General features: G+C 34.9%; 4 protein-coding genes across 5 annotated transcripts; all 4 read right to left on the bottom strand.

Moving 5' to 3' along the window:
* Positions 1–546: 546 nt before the first annotated feature.
* On the bottom strand, positions 547–2099 carry LOC108195685 (uncharacterized). Its single transcript, XM_017362663.2, has 4 exons — positions 2014–2099; positions 1454–1897; positions 1168–1311; positions 547–1062 (listed from the first exon to the last, which is right to left on the bottom strand). The coding sequence occupies exons 2-4, from the start codon at positions 1883–1885 to the stop codon at positions 832–834; spliced, it is 807 nt and encodes a 268-aa protein (XP_017218152.1). The 5' UTR covers positions 1886–1897; positions 2014–2099; the 3' UTR covers positions 547–831.
* Positions 2100–5973: 3874 nt separating this feature from the next.
* LOC108194519 (thaumatin-like protein 1) lies at positions 5974–6760 on the bottom strand. The gene is made up of 2 exons (XM_017361480.1): positions 6709–6760; positions 5974–6620 (listed from the first exon to the last, which is right to left on the bottom strand). The coding sequence occupies exons 1-2, from the start codon at positions 6758–6760 to the stop codon at positions 5974–5976; spliced, it is 699 nt and encodes a 232-aa protein (XP_017216969.1).
* Positions 6761–9921: 3161 nt separating this feature from the next.
* LOC108193428 (uncharacterized) lies at positions 9922–14122 on the bottom strand. Its single transcript, XM_017360077.2, has 4 exons — positions 13820–14122; positions 13599–13723; positions 11456–11560; positions 9922–10566 (listed from the first exon to the last, which is right to left on the bottom strand). The coding sequence occupies exons 1-4, from the start codon at positions 13889–13891 to the stop codon at positions 10140–10142; spliced, it is 729 nt and encodes a 242-aa protein (XP_017215566.1). The 5' UTR covers positions 13892–14122; the 3' UTR covers positions 9922–10139.
* A 5042-nt stretch (positions 14123–19164) lies between these two features.
* Positions 19165–22577, bottom strand: LOC108193318 (zinc finger CCCH domain-containing protein 22). Of its 2 annotated transcripts, none has more exons than XM_017359923.2 (9): positions 21558–22577; positions 21075–21260; positions 20814–20993; positions 20647–20729; positions 20310–20558; positions 20077–20221; positions 19763–19957; positions 19618–19680; positions 19165–19506 (listed from the first exon to the last, which is right to left on the bottom strand). In XM_017359923.2, the coding sequence occupies exons 1-8, from the start codon at positions 22469–22471 to the stop codon at positions 19665–19667; spliced, it is 1968 nt and encodes a 655-aa protein (XP_017215412.1). In that variant the 5' UTR covers positions 22472–22577; the 3' UTR covers positions 19165–19506; positions 19618–19664. The 2 variants fall into 2 exon arrangements, with proteins under 2 accessions (XP_017215412.1, XP_017215413.1); XM_017359924.2 differs by having other exon boundaries at positions 19298–19506; positions 20334–20558; positions 21558–22576.
* Positions 22578–24451: the final 1874 nt, after the last annotated feature.

Below are 24451 nucleotides of genomic sequence, written 5' to 3'. Positions count from 1 at the left end.
TAAGTTCTACCATCAGTAATGTCTAACGTGTGTTTAAATACTGGATATTTGTTTTCAGGTATCTATAGTGCTGAAATTTAAAGCAGTGCAAGTTAAAAAGAAATTTTTTTGTTATGTCAAAAACCTTAGTTTTAACAACTCATTTTACTATGAAACAATATAGACGTATATATATTTAAAAATATGTAATTATCATACTAAGGAATAGAAATATTGTACTTCTTATTTAATTAAGTTATTATTTATGTAAAAATATAACTTACAAATTTAATTTCATTAAACACTTATAATTTATTAAATTTATCTGGACATTTTACTAACTTATAAATATAACTTTAGTTATTATTACAACAACTTATCACTTACAAATAATAAGTTAGTTTCTTTTAACTATATAAATTAAAAAGCATCAAAACTTATATATAGTTTCTACCGCGCTGTGACAAACTCATTAGGTGAATATGGTTAAGTGGTATGAAATTATGAATTGTCTCACTTTTAAGTGAATTTAGATTGATAAGTGAAATGAATAGCTGAAATCATCCCTACTTATATTAGCTCATACAGTTGCACTCTTGTGAGAGAAATGTAAAGACAAATATTTATCACAAATATAGACAAAACAAATAGCTAGAGACAAACTATCACTGGTCTTCAAAAATACTGAGAGCTTCTTTGATTTTCTGGACGTTCAAGGGCTTGGCGAGGTTATAATCGACCCTGGCTTCTACCATGAGCTTGATCTCTGGACCCTCAGTATATGCACTGACCGCAAATATGGGAATGTGCACCCCATATTTGGCTTCTTCATGCCGTATTTTTCGGGTTGCTTCAATGCCATCCGAGGTTGACTCGTGAGCCTTCTGTTAGTTCAGAGCTACTACCTTGTGGTGAAAAAGATTGGCATGGAGACATGTAAGCACTGACATGTGATCCAGTGTCGTCGGATTGATTCCTTTGATCTGTTTCACATATAGAAAAATAGGCGTTGAATTTGAAGCAAGTTCCTTTCACGCCTATCTCCTTGTCCACAATCTCTATCTCCCCGCCCATTAAACGTACCTGATGAATAAAAATGATATAAGTAATATAACGTTATAGTAATGCAAGAAAGTGAATTATTTGTTTATGGTACGACAATTGTTGATGTATTTAGTTGAAACATACCAGAGACTGCACAATGCCAAGCCCTAGGCATGTGCCTTCTTGCCCCGCAGACGTACCTTTAATCTGAGCATAAATCCTGAAGACTGTTTCTTTCTTATCTTTGAATGTCTCTGGTCCCTGAACTCGCATAGCCAATACCAAAACCTGTCAAAAAATATATATTAATAAAGTCTAAGACAATGTACAGAATATATTATGTTCTGTTTGATGATCAATTCTAGAGTAAAACAATATTGGAATCTTAGTTACAATAGGCAAAATAATAATTAAGAGAAGTTATACTTACCAAATCCACCCCAGGGATTTCAACTGTTGAACAATATAAATCATACTCCGTTTCCAAAATGTTGATAGGCATAGGTTGTATTGTGCCATCATTTGGTTGGCAAGTAAGGTCACCAGCAACATCTCCTGCTTCATCACCATTGTGATTCAACAATTTCACTGCAACCAAATAGTTACCAACAATAATAATTCGAGTGTTCGGGATCTTAGCATTGGTGAGTACTTGCGCACCCTTTGTGCCCAAAAACAGACTTCCATCGTTATTTATGCTGCCACATAAGGACTGTATTATAGCCTTTACTTCAAACTCCAGAAATATGGCTCCTCTCCCATCCACAACAGATGTGTTAAGGATTAGCAGATCATCGTTGTTGATCCATGACGGTCTAACAAAAGCAGTTCCATTGGTATTTTCCACGTCTTTTTGAAGCATTGATGGATTAACCTACAAACACATATGAAAAACAATTACATAAAAGAGAAGTTTCCCAATGAAGTTGAGAATCAAAGATCATAAATCATGATTTCATAACAAAGTGACGGTTATATTTTGGGACTCACAGGATTTCTTGGAATTAATCAGCTTCACATTGCCTTCCAGATCAGTCCTAGTTCTGGTGTGCCAGTTGTTAAGCACCAAATCCCTGTCTGCACAATGTATAACAATTAAACAATCTCTGTATTGCAATTTATAGGTGGGGATATCTGTTTGCAATTTATAACCGGTGTATTTAATTGAGATTTTATGAGATTTTTTGTATTTGTGAAATCTGGGTGTATTCAATTCATGTATCAAAATCTTGGATATGTATCAATATCTTGGATATTCAATTAATGTTTTTGATTGTGTAACAAAATATCGTGGTAATTGATCAAGATTTTATATTAGGCTTGATAATCTGATGATATTTAGGGGCTGTTGGGTGAGATTAAATTAAGTGCATTTTGCTTAAAGTAGAAAAGTGAAGTAGAAGTCAGAAGCAAATTAAGACTTATAAGTGATTAAAGTGTTTAGGAAATAAGCAGAAGTCATGAAACAAAAGCTTACATTCTTAATTTCTTTTAAGTACTTCTTGACTTTTTACACAAACGGTACAAATAAGTGCTTCTAACTTATAAATCCAGAAGCCCGACTAATTTTAAGATTTTCCCAAAAACCACCTTAGTTAAGATTATTTAAAATTTATTAAAATCTAATGGTATTCAAATGCTGATAGATTTTTTTTGACTTTTAAAATGATGGATTTTGTGAAATTGTTTAGTATATTTTAAGTTGTTGGAATTCCATCAAAATTTATGAGATTTGAAACATTGTACTTAAATCTTAAAACATGTGTATCAGTTTTACGATATTTTATCTAGAATTCGGATAAAATCAAAATAAAATATATTTTATAAAACGGATTTTTTAGTGTGTGACCATGGACACGCATCAACAACTACTTTTCAGGATACACCTTTTTTAATATTATAATCAAAACAAAATAATCTATGAATGTTGTACAATCTAGGATACATCCTTTGTAACTACAGTTGTGAATTGTGAATGTATGTGTTTAAATGCCCATGGTGTGAGAAATTTATACTCAATATCTAAATGATTTCGTGGAGATTATCATAGTTATGGAATGTATTCAATTGAGATTTTTAAAAAAAATCATTCATGAATTCTTTTGGATATTTAACTCGGAATTTAATAAATATATCAGAATTTTGGAAATCTGGTGGTATTCAATCAAGATTTTTAATTAGGCCTAAAAACGGATAGTATTCAATTCCAAGATTCAATTCATGAAATTCTGATAGAAATTCTTTTACTTCATAACCGGAAAGATTTTGTAAAATTGTTTGATGTATTTTATGATTTTTGAAATTCCATCATAATTTATGATATTTTTGAAGAATTGTGCTTAAATTTTAGAGACACTGCATAAATTTTATGGTATTTTTTAAAAATTCACATAGGAGCAAAATTGGATTCAATCGATTAAAATTTATAAATTATTTAACCATTAAAATTTTAGTCATATAAAATTGTTATGTCGAGTATAATCTTGATTCTTGCATGGCATCATAATTAAATTTATGAGGTGATAAATATTCGGAATCATATGGTGTGTCCATGAGCACATGTTAAACACCAAATTCTATGCTTTTGAATCATTTTGATTGGCTTCTCTTTCTTGATAATCGTTGACCCCCTGCATATATAACAACCACACTAATCAAATTAAGTTAAATATATAGAATTTAGTTCATAGCATATGACCATCAGCATACGCTAGATAAATCGATTATAATTTAATGTACATTGGATGGATCTGCAAATCACAAACACAAAACCATATCATATTTTTTTTAATTTTTCTCTTGAATACAACTTGTGAACCAAAACGTAATATACATTCTTATATAAGTTTTTGTTCGGGTGTGGTTTAAAATTATTATGTTGTCAGAAAAAAATGCTTGTAAGAAAAAAATGTTGTTGAGAAGTCAGATAATAATTTGGTAATTTTTTCCAGTATTTGCATATTTTAAGTTACAATATAAAAAATAATGTTTTTTGACGAGATTTGACAAATCTATGACAGTTTCCTGCAAAAATTGAAAAATTAGTTTTTTCCCCCAAAAATATGGGAGGACTTGCTTTTCTTAACAACAGTTTTCGAGTTTAAAATTGCTCTACGGAAAAGTATTTTTGGATTTATTAAACAGCTTTTCACCCTATTTTTAACAAAAAATTGATGTTGCTGTCTATAACAGAATGACAAACCGTGCCTAAATCTTGACAAGAATTAGATCCAATTTATTAAAAAAAAGGTTCATGATGCATATGATCATGTAAATAGATATAATTTTTTCAAATTATTTGTTAGTAATGAAAATATGAGACTACCGTTTTAATATAAAACGCACACACAAAAACATATAATATGAAAAACTCACTCCCACCTTGTATCACACGAGTTAAAATTATTATTGATAATATACTCAATAAAATTAGGTTACTCATGTGACAAAAAATAAATAAATTAGGTTACTCAAGAATACGCTTTCGAGCGATACCTAAACCTATATGTGTATATAGTCATCTCAAATCCAGGTAAATCAGAATCTCATTCTGAAATACCTAACGTTATTTAAAATACAATTATAAAATTCCTAAATCAAATCAGAATTTAATTTATATTGGGTTGATATCCAATAATCTTTTCTATTTTGTTACCAAAACATACCTTTTAAAATAATTGTTTAAATATATAATTATTAACCTGACAAAAAAATATAATTATTAACGAATTTTTTAGTGTATGACGATGGGCACATGCACCACCCACATTTTAGTTAGGTTGCAAATTTTTATTAGATTCAATCTCATTATTGATGATGACCCATACATCTACATGCACAAAAATCTTCAATAATAAATTACAAACTCCTTTACTCTACAAACTACACATCCAACAAGAGTATCATCAATTTTTAAATGGATATTACTAATTTCTCCACCATCCCTTCCATCTCCGCCTCCGTCATCTCCATCACTCAGAGCGGAAGATCCACCGATGGATCCTACAGCAAAGACAAAGGTAGTTGGAGAAGCTTATCTATCCTAACTCACATCCACCTCCGTTATCTTCACCACCGTCAAATACACCACCATCATAATTGAATTCTGGAGTTCCTCCCTATCATTATCAACAACTATCAGAACCAACATTGATATTAAGAAAATTACACATTGACATGAAGAAAATTAGGGAAGAGTTTAGAGGAGTGGCGGATATGGACTCTCACTATGATCATTTTGATGGTGTAATGGTGTAAATTCCGCGTGAGTTCGTCTTATATATTTATATATGAGGTAATTGCATATCGCACCTCCTAACTATCATTCAAAAACGATATTGTACTCATACTTTGAGAAACTCAACTCGCACCTCTTATCTTTACAGTTGAAGCCCGAGATGTACCCCTCTGCCGTTAACTCCGTTAAGTCACTATACAAGTATTGCAAATTGGACCCCCTAACTTACGTTCAAAAACGATATTGTGCCCATACTTTTGGAAACTCAAATCGCACCACCTATTTTTACATTTCAAGAACGATATGCACCCCCCTCCGTTAACTTCCGTTGAAATACTCCATCCGTCTCAATTTACATGTCCCTTTTGCTTTTCGAGAAGTCAAATTGACTAATCTTTAACCAACTACGAGTCTTTTTTGAGAATTTGGAACTTATTTTTACTCTTTTGTATGTTACTCCATTAGTGACATTTAACGGGAGTCACATTTTTAAAAAGTGGAGTCAAAATTCGGCCACGTTTCCGAGAATTTGGAACTTTGGCCAACTTTTTTAAAATCGGTGTAAACTTTGGCTTTTAAAGTTTACTCGAAAGAAAACTCGTGGCAAGATTTGGGCTGCTCTGCTGTAGGTGCAAAATCAAAATATATCTGTCATTAATTTAAATTACATACATGAATCACATAATTCAAAGTAGCCTACATATAACTGGTGATTAAGGGCAGAAAGTGATTGCATAGTCAGGTCCAGTAGGACATGTAAAGGTGCTAGACTGATCATATGCATAGCTGGAAGCCTGTGGACATTTCCCCTTGAAGTACTTAGAGTAATCTGTCGGTGGGCACGTATCAGGCGTCCCATGGTCACCAGTGCAACAATACTGCGGCTGATTGAACGCCACGCAAGCACTCTTGCACCCGATTGTTCCGCCACTCTGATCCTTGACTGCGAGATCCCCCGGGCAATCAGCGTTCACATCCACAGGGCAGCTTGTTTGCGGGCAGCCTCCCCCTGGAACCACATTAACAGGGAGGTTGAACCCGTCTACGAGACTCACGTCGTAGAAGTCCTTCCCACCGTCTCCGTTTAAGGTGAATTCGATTAGGGTGGCGGGTGGGGCTCCCCCGGACCCGCATTGGAGGTTGCCACAGTCCCCTGTGCCGCAGGATGTGCCTGCGTCGTTGCAGAAGGATCTGGCCCAGATTCTGCCGGACCAGGAGGCTTGGGCGTCGAGGGTGTTGGAAGTGTGGGAGGCTAGGGCGAAGCCTGAGGATGAGATGGCGGGGCCGCTGCTGGTGAGTGTGGCGGGCCAGATGGTGTAAGGGCAGTTGTTTGTGATTGTGAATGTTGCTGTTTCGCCACCTGATCATGATCGAGTAAATTATGTTAGAATACAATTACATGGAAAAGGCCTAATAGTAGGAAAAAATGTAAGTACAAATTAACTTGCCAAGAATTGATGAGGCGACGAATGAAAGAGCAAGAAGAACTCCGAATTCCATGATGATCTGCAGTTGTTAACTTGTTATGTGATATGAATGTGTGCAACTATAGCAGAGAAGAGCATAGATCAAGGGTTTATATAGCTGTTGAGATGGATTAGTTGGTTCATTATCTTATCCATGCATGCATGCAATTAAGATATGCAAGTATAGATTTAGAGATCTAAGATCTTCCATTCAATGTGCAGATAAGTTAAACTTAAAGAGATCGATCTTCACATATTCATATCTCCATCACTTGCTTATGAATGGAAACTGGAGTCTCTGGAGACTCCATTTATCTTTATTGTCTTGTGCAAGATTAGTCAAAAATTAGAGATAATTTAGTGTCAAAATTCATTAAGTTGTAGTCATATGCAACTTAGCAAGGAGTTAAAGCTAAGCTGATGTAATATTCCATATTTTGTCAAGTAAGAGTAATATGTTTGTTATCATAATTCATAGGAGTATATGCTAATTTAGTAATGGGTGTGTAGGCGTCAATAATCTATTAATCTGACTTGCGAGGTTCCCTTTGGATTCATTTACTCTTTTTCATGAAATTGATGTCAAACTTAAATAAAGACTTATTTAGACATTTAATAATAATATAAAAACTCTACTTTATCTCTTCCCCTTTTACGGATTATTATCGATATATATCTATATTTCTTAACAGTATTATTCCCAACTATAACATGCCTAGCTATCACTAGAAAAATAAAGAGTAATTAGCACTTTACGTCCGTTAATTTTGATCGTTTTTGTGATTTGGTGTCGAACTTTGAATTATGACAAAGCACCTAATATCTTATGAATTTCAATTACATTGCACCCGTTTGACTAACTTCCGTCAAAAATTAACGGTTAACATTAAAAGCAAAATGTTTTAATTTTACAATTAACACTTTACACCCATCAACTTTTGTCGACAAAATGAATCCTCCAACATAAAAAAATTTAATCATTTTCTAACTTTTTAACGAATTCCCGTCAAATATTAACATTTAAAGTTAAATGACATGGGTAAAACCGAATTATTATTAATTTTAGCAGATAACGTTGAATATATTTGGTATTATCAATAATTAAACAATTATATATTTTCTTTTTTCTTTTTCTAAAATTAAACACTCACATCTAATATAGCATTGTTTAATAATAACACTATTATATATGTGTCAGCATTACACTTCTCAGTTACATTGTCCTCAATCCTCCGCAAACAACCAAAATATTGCGTTTTTATTAATAAACCGTCGGTAGAATCATCGGACATGCTCCGAGACTCTTGGTCTTAATTAGTCAATAAAACTTGTACTAACATGCTGATCTATCATTTCCAAAATTATTACATGTCCATCTACTGAGATTTTCTCATCACATATTTTGAATAAGTGAACTATATCTCTCCACTCGACTACAACTCAATTTAAAAGCTTCCATCAATTAATCTCTAAATCTTTCCAGTATGGATGACAGGTGTGATCCAGAAAGAAAGATTTGAAGAGTGAAGTGTTTGGTTTGGTAATATCTCAACACCGTCATGGATTTCAATATTGTGGTGAACAGAATCGAGATCATGGGAGAAATGATTGAGTTTTATTGATGAGAGAGGTGTGAACTGGAGTGTGGAAGGGGATGGATTTGGAGAAACAACCTGATCTCGTCAATGATTCCATCAGCTCATGAGAGATGAAATCGAGGGAAATGAGAAGTTGAGAGAGGTTATGTTTAATAATTTTATAAATTAATGTATAGGTTAAAGATACAAATAATTATGATTGCACCTAATTATCACAATTCCAGTTTTACCTGAGTGGATGTTCATAGGGTAAAATGCCATTATAAACAATATACAACTTTTCATTCCTGGCTCCAAATTGTGGATGTTTATAGGGTAAACAGTTTATTCACCAGAAGTGATGCTGAAGCTATTTTAGCTATGCCTATTTCCCAAAGATGTAGATCGCTTGGCTTGGATTCACACTACTGATGACAAATGTAGCGTCAAGACAGGATACCAGTTTTGGTTGAATACTAATGGTCGAAGTGCTGGTAGATATTTTGGATGGAGTAAGCTGTGGAATCTGGAGATTCCTCAGAAAGTTAAGATTTTCCTTTGGCGGTTTGGTCGAAATAACATTCCAGTTCGGAACATGCTTAGAAAAAACAGGTGTGGATTCTCCAGTGTGCAATTTACTACACATATTCTTTGACTGTGAGTTTGCTAAGATGTGCTGGCGAGAGTTGAATTTAGAGTTTGATATGTCTGATGTGAATTTTGCTCCGGATTGGCTGCTGCAGAAGTTGTCCGTGGAGACTGAAGAGAATAGAATCAAAATTGCTACTGCTCTCTGGGGAATCTGGTGTGCGAGGAATTTGAGAGTTTGGGAAAACAAGATTATCACGGCTAACCTTGTTATGGAATGGAGCAAGAAACATATACAGGAATGGCAGGAAGCTCGTAGAAATAAATTGCACCGCCTATGCAGCAAGGCGCAAACAGTTAACCCAAGTACAGCATGATGGGCTGCTCCTCGAGTAGGTAAGCTCAAGCTTAACGTCGATGCCTCGTTTATGCCTGGAACTCCTTCCTTCTCTGTTGGAATGGTTATTCGTGACCACCAAGGTGCCTTGATCAGAGGGCGTACTAGTAGAACAGCAGGTGTACTCTCAGCTTTTGAAGCAAAGGTTTGGGGAGTTCGTGAAGCTCTCCAGCGGCTTCTAATACTCCAGGTGAAAGATGTGGAAATTGAATGTGATTCTTCACTCACAGTAACAGCTTTGCACAAGGAATCAGTGTTCCATCTTGAAGTGTTTATTCTCCAGGATTATTTCGGCCTGATTTCACAATCAGTTATGTTAGGAAGCAAGCCAATACAGTCACTCATTCCTTAGCTAGGGTGCCCTGTTCGGTTAAAAACTCCGTTAATTTTCTGTCTCCTCCACCATGTGTGTTGGAAGCATTAGAATATAACTCCAGTTTTCATTATTAAATCATCCTTTGCTCTCAAAAAAAAGATAGAATATTAAAAAGAATCAACACCGACACCTTCTGCCTGTGAGGGAGAGTGCATATTGCCTTCTCTGTGAGCGAGAGTGCATATGGCCTTGCAATATCACATTAACAAAGAAGATTGACGAAATCTACTAAATTACTTTTGGAAACACAGCGGAACTGAATCCAACTACTCTGTTATAGCATTATGGTGTAATGAAAATATCAAACTTGAGAGATACAAGGTTTAACCTTTCAAACAAACCCATTCAATGGGCACAGGCAACAATTAACATGTCATTATTATTTCCTAGAAATGAAAGAAATAATGTACAGAGCATTGCTAGATAATGCAGACTAAATTTTTATTATATAATTTACAGATGAAGGCAACAAGGATCACGTCCGTCCCAACCTCGCTAAGCGCTGCTGGTGTTTTGCAGCAGCTGCTTTGTCAGCAGCTTCACGTTTGAGAGCCCTTTTCGCTCGTCGACCCATGGCAGCTGTATCTTTCATCGTCTCTTTGTTCTTAGGCTCACGAGATGATGAACCACCACCTGAATCCTGAACATTTGGTCGAAACACTGGCCGTGCTTCTTGCCTTCCTCCTCTAACAAATCCATTATCTCCCCACCTCCGATTGCCAATACGCAGACTAGATGAATTTCCCAAGTAAACTTCATTCAGATCATCCTCCTCATCCTCATAGGCATAGTAATCATCTACCTCATCTTCTACCTCATCCCGGCATTCCACAACCATAGGCACAAACCAAGATGCTCGAAGAAGAAGACAAACGCTTTCCTCTATCATGTAGTCATTAATGCTGTAGAAGTACATAAGAATAGAGAACACAAGTGAGAACAATACACAATACAAAGACATGTTTATGTTTTTAGTACTGCAAAGCTTTAATATATCAAATTGAGGGAAAGCTCATGTATCTAATCACCATCACCTAGTTTACTAGATTTCCTATTCATTGATACTATTATATCGCTGATACCCTATGGTTAATAAAAAGTATCGTATGTACAAAACTCTGCTTCAAAGGATCTTAAAAGATAAGGATGAGCAATGCTAGAGCTCTTAAAATGGACCCCAAATGCTTTCGTGGTGAATTTTACTTAGTTACACCTATATAAATAGGGGGGGAGGTCAACAAGTTTACTAGAGGTAGAACCAATCAAATTTTGCTGATTGCTACCTAAGCAGTGGGGATAAATTTTGAGAATCGTCTTACAAGACTGCTAAAGTTGAAAAACAACACTACCAAACAGTTTAATCATGAATGCTATAACAATCAAATCATTCACCTATTATGCTCATGCGTAACAAGCAGCCTGCTTCATAACAGCTTTTAGGTTATAGCTGGATTATTTCTCAGTCACTCCAGGGGTTTTCAGTGGAGCCCTTATGCAAATCAGATCCAATTCTTTTAAGCCTCCTTAAGTCAATGTAGCTACTGTTATGGTTATTATACATTTTCTTTAGGACTACTATGTCTACAATTCCCAGTGCAGTACTGCAGTATAATTATTGTGGACGATACCTATAAGGAGATGCAATTAAAAGGAATCTGAGAGAATCATAATTTATATTTTGAAAGTATATTCAATCCCAATTTTATACTACATTAGATCATTGACCTATGCTATGTTAAAATTAAGAGAATATAATTGACCATAAACATATATAAATTTACAGAACAATACCTGCCATCAAGTGATCTGTGAAGATTGAGAAACTCAAATGGATGTTTACACTGCGGGCACGTTGGATCATCCTTATATGTTGCCCATCGGAGAATGCATGTCACGCTATGAGAACAGAACAAACGAAAAACAAATCATTACATAGGAGAGCCAACTTTAATGAGCAGAAAACATCATCCCAGTCCTTCCACAGAACATAGATTTCAAGGAAAAAGAATACACACCTAATACAACAATCAACGAGGAATTAAAAAAATACAGTTCTCGTTTAGGAATTAAAACAACAATTAACAAGGATCATAATCATATAAGTTTGACAGCAGAATCTGTTTAACATAGATTAAAATTCCATACCGCAAAACTCAGGGATCATTGATATAGGTAATTAGTTACATGTGAATAATACAATAAAGCTAAAAAATCATTTAATTTGATTGCAACCAGTATATGGAATATGTATTGATAAAGTCAAGTATGCATTGATAAAGTGCCTATATCAGATACCAATGCAGTAAAAATAGTTTAAAGAAGAAAAATCTTGCAATCTCTCACTTAATCCCTTAAGTCAGCAGCATAGTCGTGATTTAAACAAAAAAAAAGGTTTGCTTAATGTCGTTATGCCAATGCCATCGCCTTGCCTGTAATACCATCAACCAGATATCAAGTCTCCTCATTGTGGAAGCTTGAACTAGGGTTGCTAAGAAGTATATTTCCACTTCTTTGGCTCGCAAATACTGAATTTCCCATTACTGGGGTGGTCATAGGGAAATATGATACTCAACACATAGCAATCTTAGATCAGCCCTCCAGCAACCAAAATTTTTCACTGGAAATATCCTTATGACTTGTTTCGGAACTTACTTATTACTTATTACACGAAATATAATGCGATAGCGGTTATGAACAGTACATTTTATTCTATGGTGGAGAAATCATTGGGTTTTCTCCACATCCTCAAAGCTTGAGAAGATTTAGAGTTCAATCACCCTATGCAGTTGTTCTTTCTATTATATTCTCGTATCCTATGTATGTGTTTGACTGCAACCATACTACCATAGTTGCATTATTGCATGAGAATGGTGCAGGATTTAGCATATACTGTAGAGATATAGTCATTCACTCATTCTGGGCTAGGAATAATAATTTTAGGTGTGAGTTCACATAGATACACAAAAAGCATGGGAAAGAGGATTTTAATAGAGACAGAGAGAAAACTAAAATTCAAAAACATAAAAGGGGCAGTATACTATTCATGCTTTTCATGCTGTTCTTGTGCAATAAAACACGAGAATTAGATTAAGTACAGACTCCAATGCTGGCTGTGACAGCAGAGCCGAAGTCAGGACATACAAAAACAAAGCCTGTTATAAGCTATGACACAATGTTACCAGACAGGACCAGTAAACAAGAAATGATGAAAGGACTACGACCTTTCATGAATTTTCATAAAATAACTTGTCAAATCAGATTAAACTAAGAACTCATGATTTTCAACAAACCACTTCATGCTACATATTTCTTAATGCACCTTTAATCAACATTCCACATTACACATCACACATGACACATTTATACATGAGTACATGACCCCTTTCAAAATACGTGCTTATTTGACTTTTAATTCATCAATGTTGTGCTGGACTGCTGGTCCCTTCCTAACTTTGAAAATTACTCTTTTATCAACACAAAAGAATTGCAACAACACGAGATATCACAAGAATTGCATTAAGTCGAGACAGAAGAAATGAGCGAATATTTAACCATTAAAGCTTTTGAAGCATGATCACTACAGTATATTTTACAAAACAAAAAACAAGAAAACATGAGATAGAATAGCTGATTCCTTTGCGTTTCATAAGCCCCATCTGTGTAAAGTCCATTTCCCCTTCCCTAGTAAATCAAACAATTGTTTGATTTACCCTTGCACAACTGAATACATCTCGCACAACCAACCTTTCAGAGCAAGTTAAAACCTCCAAACAAGGCAAATCAGACTCTCTTCCCAAGCAAATTCGATAAACACATTTTAACATCGAAAAATACAAACCAGTAGGCAAACATATATCCTAATAAATAATGACAAACACCAATAAACATACATATATAACCACAAAAACAAAAATTAAATGGAGGGGATACAAACCAGTAGGCATGCTCGCAACCTTTAACAAGGGCAGTTTCCTGCAAAACAATCTGATTCAAACAAATCGCACACACCCCATGATCAGATTTCACATTCTCATTCCCATTCTCCCCTGATGCTTTTCCCTGTAACAAAAAAACCCAAGTCAAATCAAACAAAACCCATCAAGAAAACATCATCATACATCTAATTTCACACCCAAATGAAAAGGGTTTTCAAACCTCAACTTGTATCGCCAAATCTTCAAAGGGGTGTGTGATTTCTTCACCGTGGATCTCAATCTCTGCAGACATGACGATTGTGAGGAGGAGGAGATGGAACGAACACAATCCACAAAATCTATTAGCTTTCTTATAAGTATTATTTTGATGTCGGTGTCTATTTACGCTATGTATGTATCATAATTTTTAATTAAAAAAAGCTAAAGGAAAATAGAGATGAAGGTGAAAGATTCTGCACGAATAATCCTGATTCCCAGAATTGGGGAAAGTGAACAAAGGCGGGCTCTACGTAATAAACATCTTGTAATTTCGATTTCACATTTTCACATAAAATAAAATATTGGATAACTTCGATTCTTTTTATTTTATCATCAATTTTATCTTAAAAAGTAATATTTGACGTTGTTTTCTATTTTTTTGTTTTAAGAGATGTCGACATTTTTTTGATATGTCTTTATCATCTACCAGATAGAGCATGTGTCTATAAATGTAAGTTTAATTATGTATTTTATTTTATATTTATATTAAAGTATTAAATTTTTCGATTGATTTGTATTTGGACGAGTTTATAAGTCATTTTCTTTATAAAATATTTTAACATTGTTATAACAATAACATATATAAATATCTTATTAAAACATATCTTTTTGACTTTTTTATTTATAAATTTCTTATAATTAAGATTATAAGAAATTTATTTACCATGTCAAATAAATATATACAGTAAATATATATAAACTCAAACATGTATATTAATTATTTGAATCAATTTTAATTAGAAGATGAAAAATAATATATATGTTATTCTAATATAAATATTTTTTTTACGAACTGCGGATATATTAAATCATAAAATTATGACATATACAATCTTTAGCATTGATCGGAACAGACCTCCAATCAAAAATACGATCAGAATACATATAAGACACATGTGTAAGTTGATGAGCCGGCATATTCGCAGACCGCTTAATAAAATGCAACTTAATGTTGTTGAATTGACAAACTAAATCTCTGCACTCCTCAGTCACCTTGCCCATCCGTGACCGCATAGGAATTGCACTGCGTATGAGCTGGATGACTATCGGACATTCGGATTCTAGAATGACTGGGTTCCATTCCATCTCTTTGGCCCAACTCAGCGTCTCCTTAACCGCCAGCGCTTCTGCCAATGTTGGGTTTGTGATTCCGAGACTAATCTTTAATTTAGCCAGGACTAAGTGACCCTCATGGTTGCGAGCAAAAAGAGCAAAGCCAGAAGTTCCCAGATTTCAAATGAGAATAGCTCAGCATCTTCTAAGACAGGGCCTGAGGTGAAGAGTAGGTGATGGCAGATCAGTGCAAATTGAGAACGAACTGTGGTTACTGAGCATTAAAAATTCGTTTGTAATGACTGAAAGTGAGTCTATTACTCCCTCCGTCCCACCAGGTTCTTTACAGTTACCTCTTTTGGACGTCCCATCCATTTCTTTACATTACAAAACTTTCCCAAAATAGTTAATGGGTTCCACCACTTTATCACTTTTCCTTCCTTTTCACACTACTTTTACTCCACTATCTCTCTTTTATATATTAAAAATCGATGGGTCCCACCACTTCACCCACTTTTCTTCCTCTTTTTCACTACTTTATACATATTTCTTAACCTCCGTGCCCAAACCCAATGTAAACAATTGGGTGGGACGGAGGGAGTAAATGACAAACAATATCAGCTTTGATGGTCCCTAATGAGAGGCAGTGGGATGCAGATTTGATTGAAGATATTTTTACGGAACGAGATGTTAATCTTATTCTTGCTACTCCGCTATCAAATGGGAATATAGACAGCTGGTATTAGAGAAAGGAGAAGTGTGAGAACTACTCAGTTAAAACATAATATATTTTGCTTCAAGAATCAAAGCACATGCCCAATCAAATTGATAATACTAGTTTCTGGAAAAGGCTTTGGAATTTAACAGTCCCTCCAAAAATCAAAAACTTTATGTGGCGTGCTATTACGGGGTGTCTTCCAACGAAAGACATGCTTAGAATTAAACAGGTTAGTGTTAATGTGGTGTGGTGCTCTTTGTAATAGTGAGGTGGAAATAGTGAACCACTTGTTGTTAGAATGCTCATTCGCAAAATCTTGCAGCATGATTGGTATTCGAAATGACAATACTACATTACTACTCTAGTATCTTTTTTTGATTGGGCTTTAAACGATTACAATGTGTGGAGTAGTGATGAACGTCAAATGGGTGATATGTTGTGCTTGACGATTTGGAAGTGTGGAAACGATTTAGTGTGGAATCAAAAGTACATGGAAGTAGCAGAAGTCATACATTCAGCTAGAGTGGCTCTTAGTCGATTAAAAGAAGCTCAGGACAAATTTCTCGATCAATCTTGGTGATTGCATAACCCAAACGTTGGTGATGAGTTATAGACTCCTCCAACTGAAAATACGACGAAGATAAATATTGATGCTACGGTTTATGACTTCTAGTCGATACACCTATGTGTTTGTTGCAAGAAACTATAGAGGAGAGTTGTCACAAGCTCGATCAAACTGTAAAGAAGGAAAAACCACTCCAAAATGTGCTGAAGCCATGTGCATAAGGGAGGTTTCGAGTTGGATCAAAAGAAGGCAGCTGCAGAGGGTAGTGGTGGAAACAGACTGCCTTGTAAGCGTCCAAGCTATCAGAGATAGTGCAACAATGTCATCGTACTTTGGAGTCATAGTTCAGGAGTGCGGGAACCTTCTGATGGAAGTTAAAGACAAAGGCGTGATCCTTAAGTTTGTAAAACGATTCGCGAATAGCTTAGCTCATGCATTTGTAAACTATGGTAATTCAGTAGGTAACCGCATATGAAAGGCAAATGATGTCTCTCTAGAAATTATTCATGTACTTGATAATGATCTGAATTAATGAAAGTATCTATTTCTCTGGCCAAAAAAATTTACACCATCTCTTTTCGATACAAATATAAAATTTGAAATATCAAAACATCATTTATGCATTTCTGGATTCTTGTAACAATAACAACCAAACGATTTCATGAATCCGCAATTAGGTGCGTATTCACGAAATTATATTATATAATATAATTGAGTTGGGTTCTTTGGAGTCTAATGATTTTAGAGTCCTTGAAGACCCATATCAACACCGTTGGATTAAGAGAAAATACACGGTGGATGGTGTTTTTATTTTCAAAAACCGTTGTCACTCAATTACTATAGTTATTGTTCTGCATTTTCTCTCCTAAATAAAAATCAAATCCCAGAATATAGAAACACTTCTTCCCTAAATTAAACCGCAGAAGATAGAAGCACGATACAATAATCAAGTATCAAGGGCGGGATTCATGTTCAATTGTCTCCCTTTGATATTGTTACGGTACAAGGAGATAAAAATTATAAGTATGAAACAATAGAAAATGAAGAACATACATACACTAGACATAGACAAGCCTCTAAATCTCCCCAAACATCTGGCTTCTAAAACAAACTTGCTGTTTTAGCCTTTGCCATATAATTCAATTCTAATTGTATAATTTACATGGTAGCAAATAAAGTCGAACTTTCAGCAATGCACAAGCCCAGTGGACTTAACAAAGTTAAGCTTTGAAACAATGCACAAACCCAGTTGGCTTAATGGAAAAAAAGTGGGCTTTAGGAAAAGAACAATTTATATAAAAAGCAGGTCAAAGTTTTGTTTTCATTTTTTCCCTTTTTTCTGTTAAGAAGAGCAGGTCAAGCGAAGTTCCGCCCAAGAGGCCCCAGACACATAATTTTTTGGCGTAAAGAACAAAAAAGGTAAAGAAGTTGCTATAATTTGAAAATTAGAAGTATGCAAAGAACCGAGTTGTGCAAGTCAATTTTATAAATAAACCAACTTAATATATGAAGAAAAAACACTATTCAATAATATAAAATAAATTTATATTGTTTAAACAATCCAATCATACAGATATAAAAAATTACATAAAATAAATGAATGTACAATTACCAATAATTTACTTGATCTATGATATGAAAAAAATAACTTAATACAACTTTAACTACAGCTAACCATAGGAATATCTTTTTGTAAGTCAAAACAAAAATAAGTTTCGAATATTTTTTTAAAACCAAAAAAAAAAGGGAAATCAAATTAAAAAAGTGTGCGATGCATCCTATATTCTAGATATTTCCTGTTCCAAAGTCAATTGATGGAACCACCGCAAAAGAATTAGTTGACACGTGTGACAAAAATGGAAAACCCAACTCAACTTACACATACCCTACGTTTTTTGCTAGGCCCTATCCTAATATACAGTTAAACCTAGTTCACAAACTTATTCTAAACTCCACCCAGTTCACAAATTCTTCACTACATAACTAGATACTTAAACTAAACTCAAAACCTATCTCTCACTAATGCATTCAAATGTTATTACCCGCCATAACAGATGAAAATTTAGCTTGATATTCTAAGTTGAAAAACAAATTTAACTACCAATTGGGCTCTTTATTCAAAAAAAACTACCAATTGGGCTAGAATCTAATTTAATCAGGGTAGATGGATCTAGTAAGAAAGTGTCCTTCAAAATTTTTTTTCATTATTCTAAATCTTAGAAAATCAAAGTTACAAAAACATCCCAGAAACCCTAAAAACTTAAAAACATTTTCCTTAAAATTATTTGACGCCCCCCCAAAAAATACCATTTTAGATCCGTCCAGGCTCTAATGTTGCACTGTATAACAAGGATCCTATAACAAAACACAGTCCCCTTGAGAAATAAAAATGGTGAGAGGCAAAGCAAGAGGCATTTACAAAAGGAGCAGAGCAGGCTAAAGTTAAAATCAGAATATTGGTGGCACCCTCGGATGCCATTTAAATGGGTGTCAGGAGCCTCCATGTGACAATAATAATAATACTATGGCCCCCTCTCACCTCAAACCCCCACAAAATGGCTCCCTAAAGTTACCTTTACTCACTAAAATAAAACCCCTTTTATTTCCCAACAACGCATTTCCCAACATCATAAGCCCATTACACACATTAAAACAAGTCCTTATTTACTGATTACCATTGTTTATATTTATTGTACTTCCCTGCATGGAAAAAGATGTGCAAGTACTCAGCACTCAGCAGTGTCATCCAAAGATTCAAAACAGCTCATAAAAGCATGGCCCCACACTTTACCATATGTTCATGTCACTGTACCTGTGCATGCACATCCTATATTCCACTTCATGGTGGATGCCTTTTAGCAAATATATACACACAAAAGCATAGATTACATTCTAACCCCTGAGGATTAGCTTAAATTCTTCACCTTTTTCACACAAAGCAAAATAATAACTGGGAAAGAGAAAAGCAAGAGAAATTTGAAAAGTTTCAACTAGGTCTAGTATTAACATTCAAAGAGAAAAACTAGAGCTAAGTCTGCTGGTGCTAATCCTTTGTTACTGAACCCTTCTGTGTGGTCCAGTACACTAACAAAAGAGAGAAGGGGTAAAATTAAACAGAGGGGGGCACCCCCCACTCCCATTAAAAACTAAGTCCTTTTATCTATGCATATATCATGTATTTTTGTAAATAGTATGGTATAGTTGATATCTTTCCTTGGGGAAGAGTACTTTTTCCTTTATCATGTCATGTAAGCTTTGACTGACCATACAGCTGGAGGCCTTGTCTTCATTCTATGTGGTCTCACTCCAAACTCTGCATCAAATCAATATATAAGCACTTCACATGTTTGATTAAATCATCAACCAAATGTCCACAGATAATAATCTTATTTTCTTTTTGGACTAATAATATTTATCATCTTACCCAAAAACTGAAGTCAAATCCCTCCATGTCAGCCATGCTCACCAGCATCATACCAAGGGCTTCCTGCTTAAAATACAACTCTTAAATGACACACCCATAATGCATAACGTAGCCTATTTTTATAGTAGAATAGAGCAGTCAGTACCTTGGCATTTCAGAGAAACGGGAACTGAGAGAAGCCATTGTGCGACCGGGAGTTAGAGATGGAAAAAGATTAGAAGACGGCAAAGTGCTTGTTGAGGGAATAGTATCATCCATTTCAGCGGCGGAGGACACAAGAGACTGCTGAGACTTTGTTGGAGATGCAAAGAGGCTATCCGGGAGGATGTGCTCCAAATTGCTGTGATTGAAGATGTGAATGATGATAATTAATTATGTAAAACTTTAAGACACGTAACTGAAGATTAAGCCATTAATAAGCTGGCGCATGAGGCTATAAGGATGATATTAGAATAATACCTTGCAGGAGGATCAGATTCATTAACACTCGGCACCTTTGCCTTGTTACTGTCACAGCCATTCCCGTTGCTGTCATTTGATTCATTATCCTGAGGATCATCAGGCATGGTGGGCGAAACAGCTTCATCGTTACCAGTATTTACACCTTCAAGTAAATTAATAATAATTAATTGCCACAGTAACAAATGGAGTGAAATGTACCTCAAAAATAACAAATCAAATTCACTGTTTACCAATTAACTCCTCTTGATTGATACCTTCTGTTTCTATTGAATGTCCAAGACCTGGATTCATCTGTGGGTAACCCGGCGCTGGAAATGGAACCTGCATAACTGCCATATGGCGGTGCAGCGGGTTCATCATTTCGGGGAGTTGCAGATTCATCAGTCTTCTCCCCTGGAACTCAATAGCCTGCTGCAGTTCAGCCTGCTCCTCCAGCTTCCTCCTCAGCATCATCTCTTGATTGTAAATCATTCGTCTTCCTGTACAGAGGAACAAAGAACTAAAGCATCTATAATTGGAGTAAAAATCAAACATTGAAACAGGCATAACTAACATATATAGACTAACCAAAGTGAAGATCAAATGGCTCCACTGAGCTGGGCCCAGATGGGCTAAAACATGCTGGAAGGTCATCAATCTCCATGTGCTTCCTGTAGATTCTTAAATTAATACTAGAAACTAATACAAAGTTGCGCCGGATCAAGAGTAGTTTAGGGTGAGAAAGGTTGTCATACTTATCAGGGAGTTTGCCCTTCTCCTTGTAGGGCTTAACAAGCACCCGTGAATCACATACAAAGTGAGGGTTCCCTTTAGCCAAAATCTGCTTCACAGTTTCTGGATAGACAAATGTGACAAATCCAAACATTCTTTTCTGCTGATAAGGAATTCTCACATCTTGCACCGGTCCAAATGTGCTTCAAAAAATTTAAAAATACATATTCAAGTTACTGGATGAAATCATCAGTAAGTAGTTGTAAGCAAACCATATGCCTTACCTAAAGTAGGTGGAAACATCCTCTTCCTTGAAAGTGCTATCAGCCGGAAAGGTCAAGTAAATCTGTCGAGAGCTCGAATTTGGATGCTCTCTAAATCCGAACCCAGCAAAATCACTTCTATCATGTCTGCAACGACCAAATGGAAGATAGTCATCCCCCATCATCAGTGCTGCTGCTGCAGCGGATCTACAATGTAGCACAACACCATGTCAAAAGAACATAAGAAACCAATATTCATCCAGATTTCTCAATATAGAAAAATGTATATAACATAAAGATCACATTTTCTATACATAAGCCATCACTACAATTATTTTACAATGTAATATGTACACCTAATACATCTATACTAATCATGATCAACAATTCATATAGAATGATTCATACACATATGCAAATTATTACCCACCAAACATGCAATGATTACATATCCAAAAAAACAGAAAATCTAAAATCATAGCAATTAATAAGTGTAATTATTACCTTGGACTGTCATTGAGCAAGCTCATACACCTGTTATTGAAAGGCATTGGAGCTCCAGCAGCCATAGCCATTCTTTGATGCTGAATAGCCTTCATTCTCATCAATTCATCAAACCCATCAAACTTAGGAGAGCCATCAGGAGAATCACCACCAAACCCACCATGCACAAACTTACAGCCACCCCCATTCTTACAAAACCCCTTTGCAAAATACATACAAGGCTTCCATCCAAACCCCCCACCAAGTACATTGCTGCTGCTCTCATCAGATTGACCAAGAAACACATCATTCACAGAAACACTCCTCCTGTGAAGAAATTGGGGGTGATTCTCACTGCAATTCCCAAAGGGAAACAACATCGAATCACTCCGGCCCCCCGGGCTAACAATTGGGTCAGTAAAGTCCATGTTTTTACCACCATCTTCGAGAAACAAGGCCTCATCATCACCATTCTGGAAAAATGGGGAAACAAAAGAAGGGTTTGAAGGAGAAGCAAAAGGGCTGGGAGAATTGTTCCCAGCAGCCCCATTAACAACAGCAGCATAAGAGAGTGATGAAGCTGAAGCCCCTTGTTTAGGGCTATGAAACCAAGGAGATGAAGGTGAAGAAGGGCTCATAAACCCATTGTTCGGAACAATGATTCTGGGAGATGATTGGGCAAAAGGGTTGGGCCTGTTAGGGTTTGCGATGGGGATGAAAGGAGAAGCAGATGGAGTGTTTGCTGCGGCAGCCATCTCGGCTTTCACTTGATTAATGAGAGAAATCAAGTGATTTTCCGGCCCAAAAGCAAGCCTTATCATTTCTTTCTCCCCAATCTCTTTTATGAGAAGATACCCCACGATTTTGCTACCATTTTCTGGATCTAAGCTTTTGATTCTTGACAAAACTGTACTCGTTGCTTCATTGTTATCCATGGTTTTTACCCTCTTTACAAGAGAGAGAAGAGAGAGAGACAGAGAGAGAAAGGGGAGAGAGTGAGAGAGAGTGAATGGGGGTGGGGGAGGTAGGGTTTTAAAAACAAAACAAAAGCACTATAGATGTTACTAAGAAAAACCCCTTTTGTCCTAAAAAGAGAGTAGAGGGGAAGCAATTGAACATCTAATTTATGTTTATATTAGGTAAAGTATTAAATATGAAAAAAAGTAACTAAGATTTAATATTGTCAATATAAGATATCATGGGCCTGGTCCTATACCATAATATAATAATCATGTGTAATACATGGAGGAGGGAGTGGATAAATGAAGTAAGCATTGAAAAGGGTACTCTGAACCAGGGACAGGAGTCAAAGGACCTCTATTTTTTATTTTCCATTTTCCATTTTTCGAAAACATGTATGAGAAGCTGAGGGGAGAGTTGTTAATTAAATAATTCAAGAAGAGTAAGTGGGGAAATGGAGTAGAAACAAATTTACTTTGGTGATTGTGCTTTATACGAGGCCTGTAACATTGACAGACTTTAAAGAAAGACCCATTGTTTTGGTTGCAGCAAAACCTGCAGGAACTCTGCCTTGATTATGTGAAATATTTATGATTAGTTCATTCGCACTCTACCATTAGACCAACAATTCTTACAACAAACCTTGGTCGACAGTGTCTGTGTTCATGGTACTGTTTATAGTTCATGGTTCGAATACACCCGTAACATTTAGGGTTTAAGAACGTTCGCAATAAATACTACTTATTCAGTTAAACACGTTCGTGATAGGTCTCATATTCTAAACTGCATGTACGCGCTAGGGTTTAAGAGGGCTAAGAGCCTTATTAAGTACGATCATTACTGTCATCCGTTTTCCTAAAATTACAGTGATCATCTAGTTAGGTTGTAACAGGTGTTACATAATTTTCTAGCAAAATCAAATTATCGGGTTTATTCAAATTTTTATAAAAAATCATCTTATTTTCAATTAATTTTGGAATTTATTTTCATTGTTTATTTTCTAGATCAAATAAAATAATGTTATCACATAATTTATATTTCAAAATAGTGCTTAAAAAGAACACTAACATTTCTAGTCTTGTGCACTCAAGATATTTGGTTCAAATTAATTCAATTGAATAATAAGATATTAGCCAAATGTTATTTATATTACAAAATATATAATATGATATAATATTTTCAGAGAAAAAATAATTTTATTACTTAAAATCTAAAATGAAAAATTTATATATTAAGACTTTGTAATATGTTAAATGGGTATTAATTTTATAAGATGAAAATCATGTCAAAAATAACGTGGATGTATATGTCGTTTCTGACATTTCATCGTGTAGTTAAAATACATTTTTATAAATATAGATACATAATTAAATTTTTAATTAAAAAGAATAGTTAAAAATAATATTATTAGATCAACTCACCTAAAAATGTGCTAAAAAATCAAAAAAAAACGTCATAGTATTCTAAAATTAGCATATGTTTTTTAAAAACACCCAATGAAGGTGTAAAATAATTATTAATATAAATACGTGAGAAATATATGTCTGAGTTATAATATATTGTTATTTTTTTAAATTCCAATATTTCAAATTGCTGTGTAATGTCAAATCGCGTTCAATTTTATTAACCTGATATAATTATATACATAACTAAATTTTAAATCATTAATCAATTTATGAATAATTCTTTGTGGCTCGCTGATACACATCGAAACGTTCATTATGCAGCTGCCATGCATCTCATACGTTTTCGGGCTGCTTTCCAACTCATAATTAACTGTGCAACATTATCATATCAACAGCTAGATGTCAAATAAATTTGTAATTAACGCAAATCATGGAAGGTTAATTCACATGTGTATACAGTTGTCTAGGTGAGTGATAAATATTTTAGAATACGTTACAAAATCCAGTTCCAAACAAAACTTAGGAGTACAGTCTTTCGAACAAAAAACG

The sequence above is a fragment of the Daucus carota genome, chromosome 7, assembly GCF_001625215.2.
Source record: "Daucus carota subsp. sativus chromosome 7, DH1 v3.0, whole genome shotgun sequence".
NCBI classification, from domain to species: domain Eukaryota; kingdom Viridiplantae; phylum Streptophyta; class Magnoliopsida; order Apiales; family Apiaceae; genus Daucus; species Daucus carota.
Note: the sequence above shows the minus strand (reverse complement) of the source record. Positions and strands in the feature narration are given on the sequence as shown.

What these genes read in the sequence shown, in the direction of transcription:
- LOC108195685 (XM_017362663.2), bottom strand. Translation starts at nt 1,885, where the DNA reads ATGCTTCAAAAAGACGTGGAAAATACCAATGGAACTGCTTTTGTTAGA. An exon ending in AAATCCCTGGGGTGGATTTG is followed by an intron (nt 1,312 to 1,453) that starts GTAAGTATAACT and finishes ATTTTTTGACAG; the next exon opens with GTTTTGGTATTGGCTATGCG. An exon ending in TTGGCATTGTGCAGTCTCTG is followed by an intron (nt 1,063 to 1,167) that starts GTATGTTTCAAC and finishes TTTATTCATCAG; the next exon opens with GTACGTTTAATGGGCGGGGA.
- LOC108194519 (XM_017361480.1), bottom strand. Translation starts at nt 6,760, where the DNA reads ATGGAATTCGGAGTTCTTCTTGCTCTTTCATTCGTCGCCTCATCAATT. An exon ending in CGTCGCCTCATCAATTCTTG is followed by an intron (nt 6,621 to 6,708) that starts GCAAGTTAATTT and finishes GATCATGATCAG; the next exon opens with GTGGCGAAACAGCAACATTC.
- LOC108193318 (XM_017359923.2), bottom strand. Translation starts at nt 22,471, where the DNA reads ATGGATAACAATGAAGCAACGAGTACAGTTTTGTCAAGAATCAAAAGC. An exon ending in AAGGGCAAACTCCCTGATAA is followed by an intron (nt 20,730 to 20,813) that starts GTATGACAACCT and finishes AAGAATCTACAG; the next exon opens with GAAGCACATGGAGATTGATG. An exon ending in CAATCAAGAGGAGTTAATTG is followed by an intron (nt 20,222 to 20,309) that starts GTAAACAGTGAA and finishes ATTTACTTGAAG; the next exon opens with GTGTAAATACTGGTAACGAT.
- LOC108193428 (XM_017360077.2), bottom strand. Translation starts at nt 13,891, where the DNA reads ATGTCTGCAGAGATTGAGATCCACGGTGAAGAAATCACACACCCCTTT. An exon ending in ATTTGGCGATACAAGTTGAG is followed by an intron (nt 13,724 to 13,819) that starts GTTTGAAAACCC and finishes TTTTTGTTACAG; the next exon opens with GGAAAAGCATCAGGGGAGAA. An exon ending in CACAGATCACTTGATGGCAG is followed by an intron (nt 10,567 to 11,455) that starts GTATTGTTCTGT and finishes GTACTTCTACAG; the next exon opens with CATTAATGACTACATGATAG.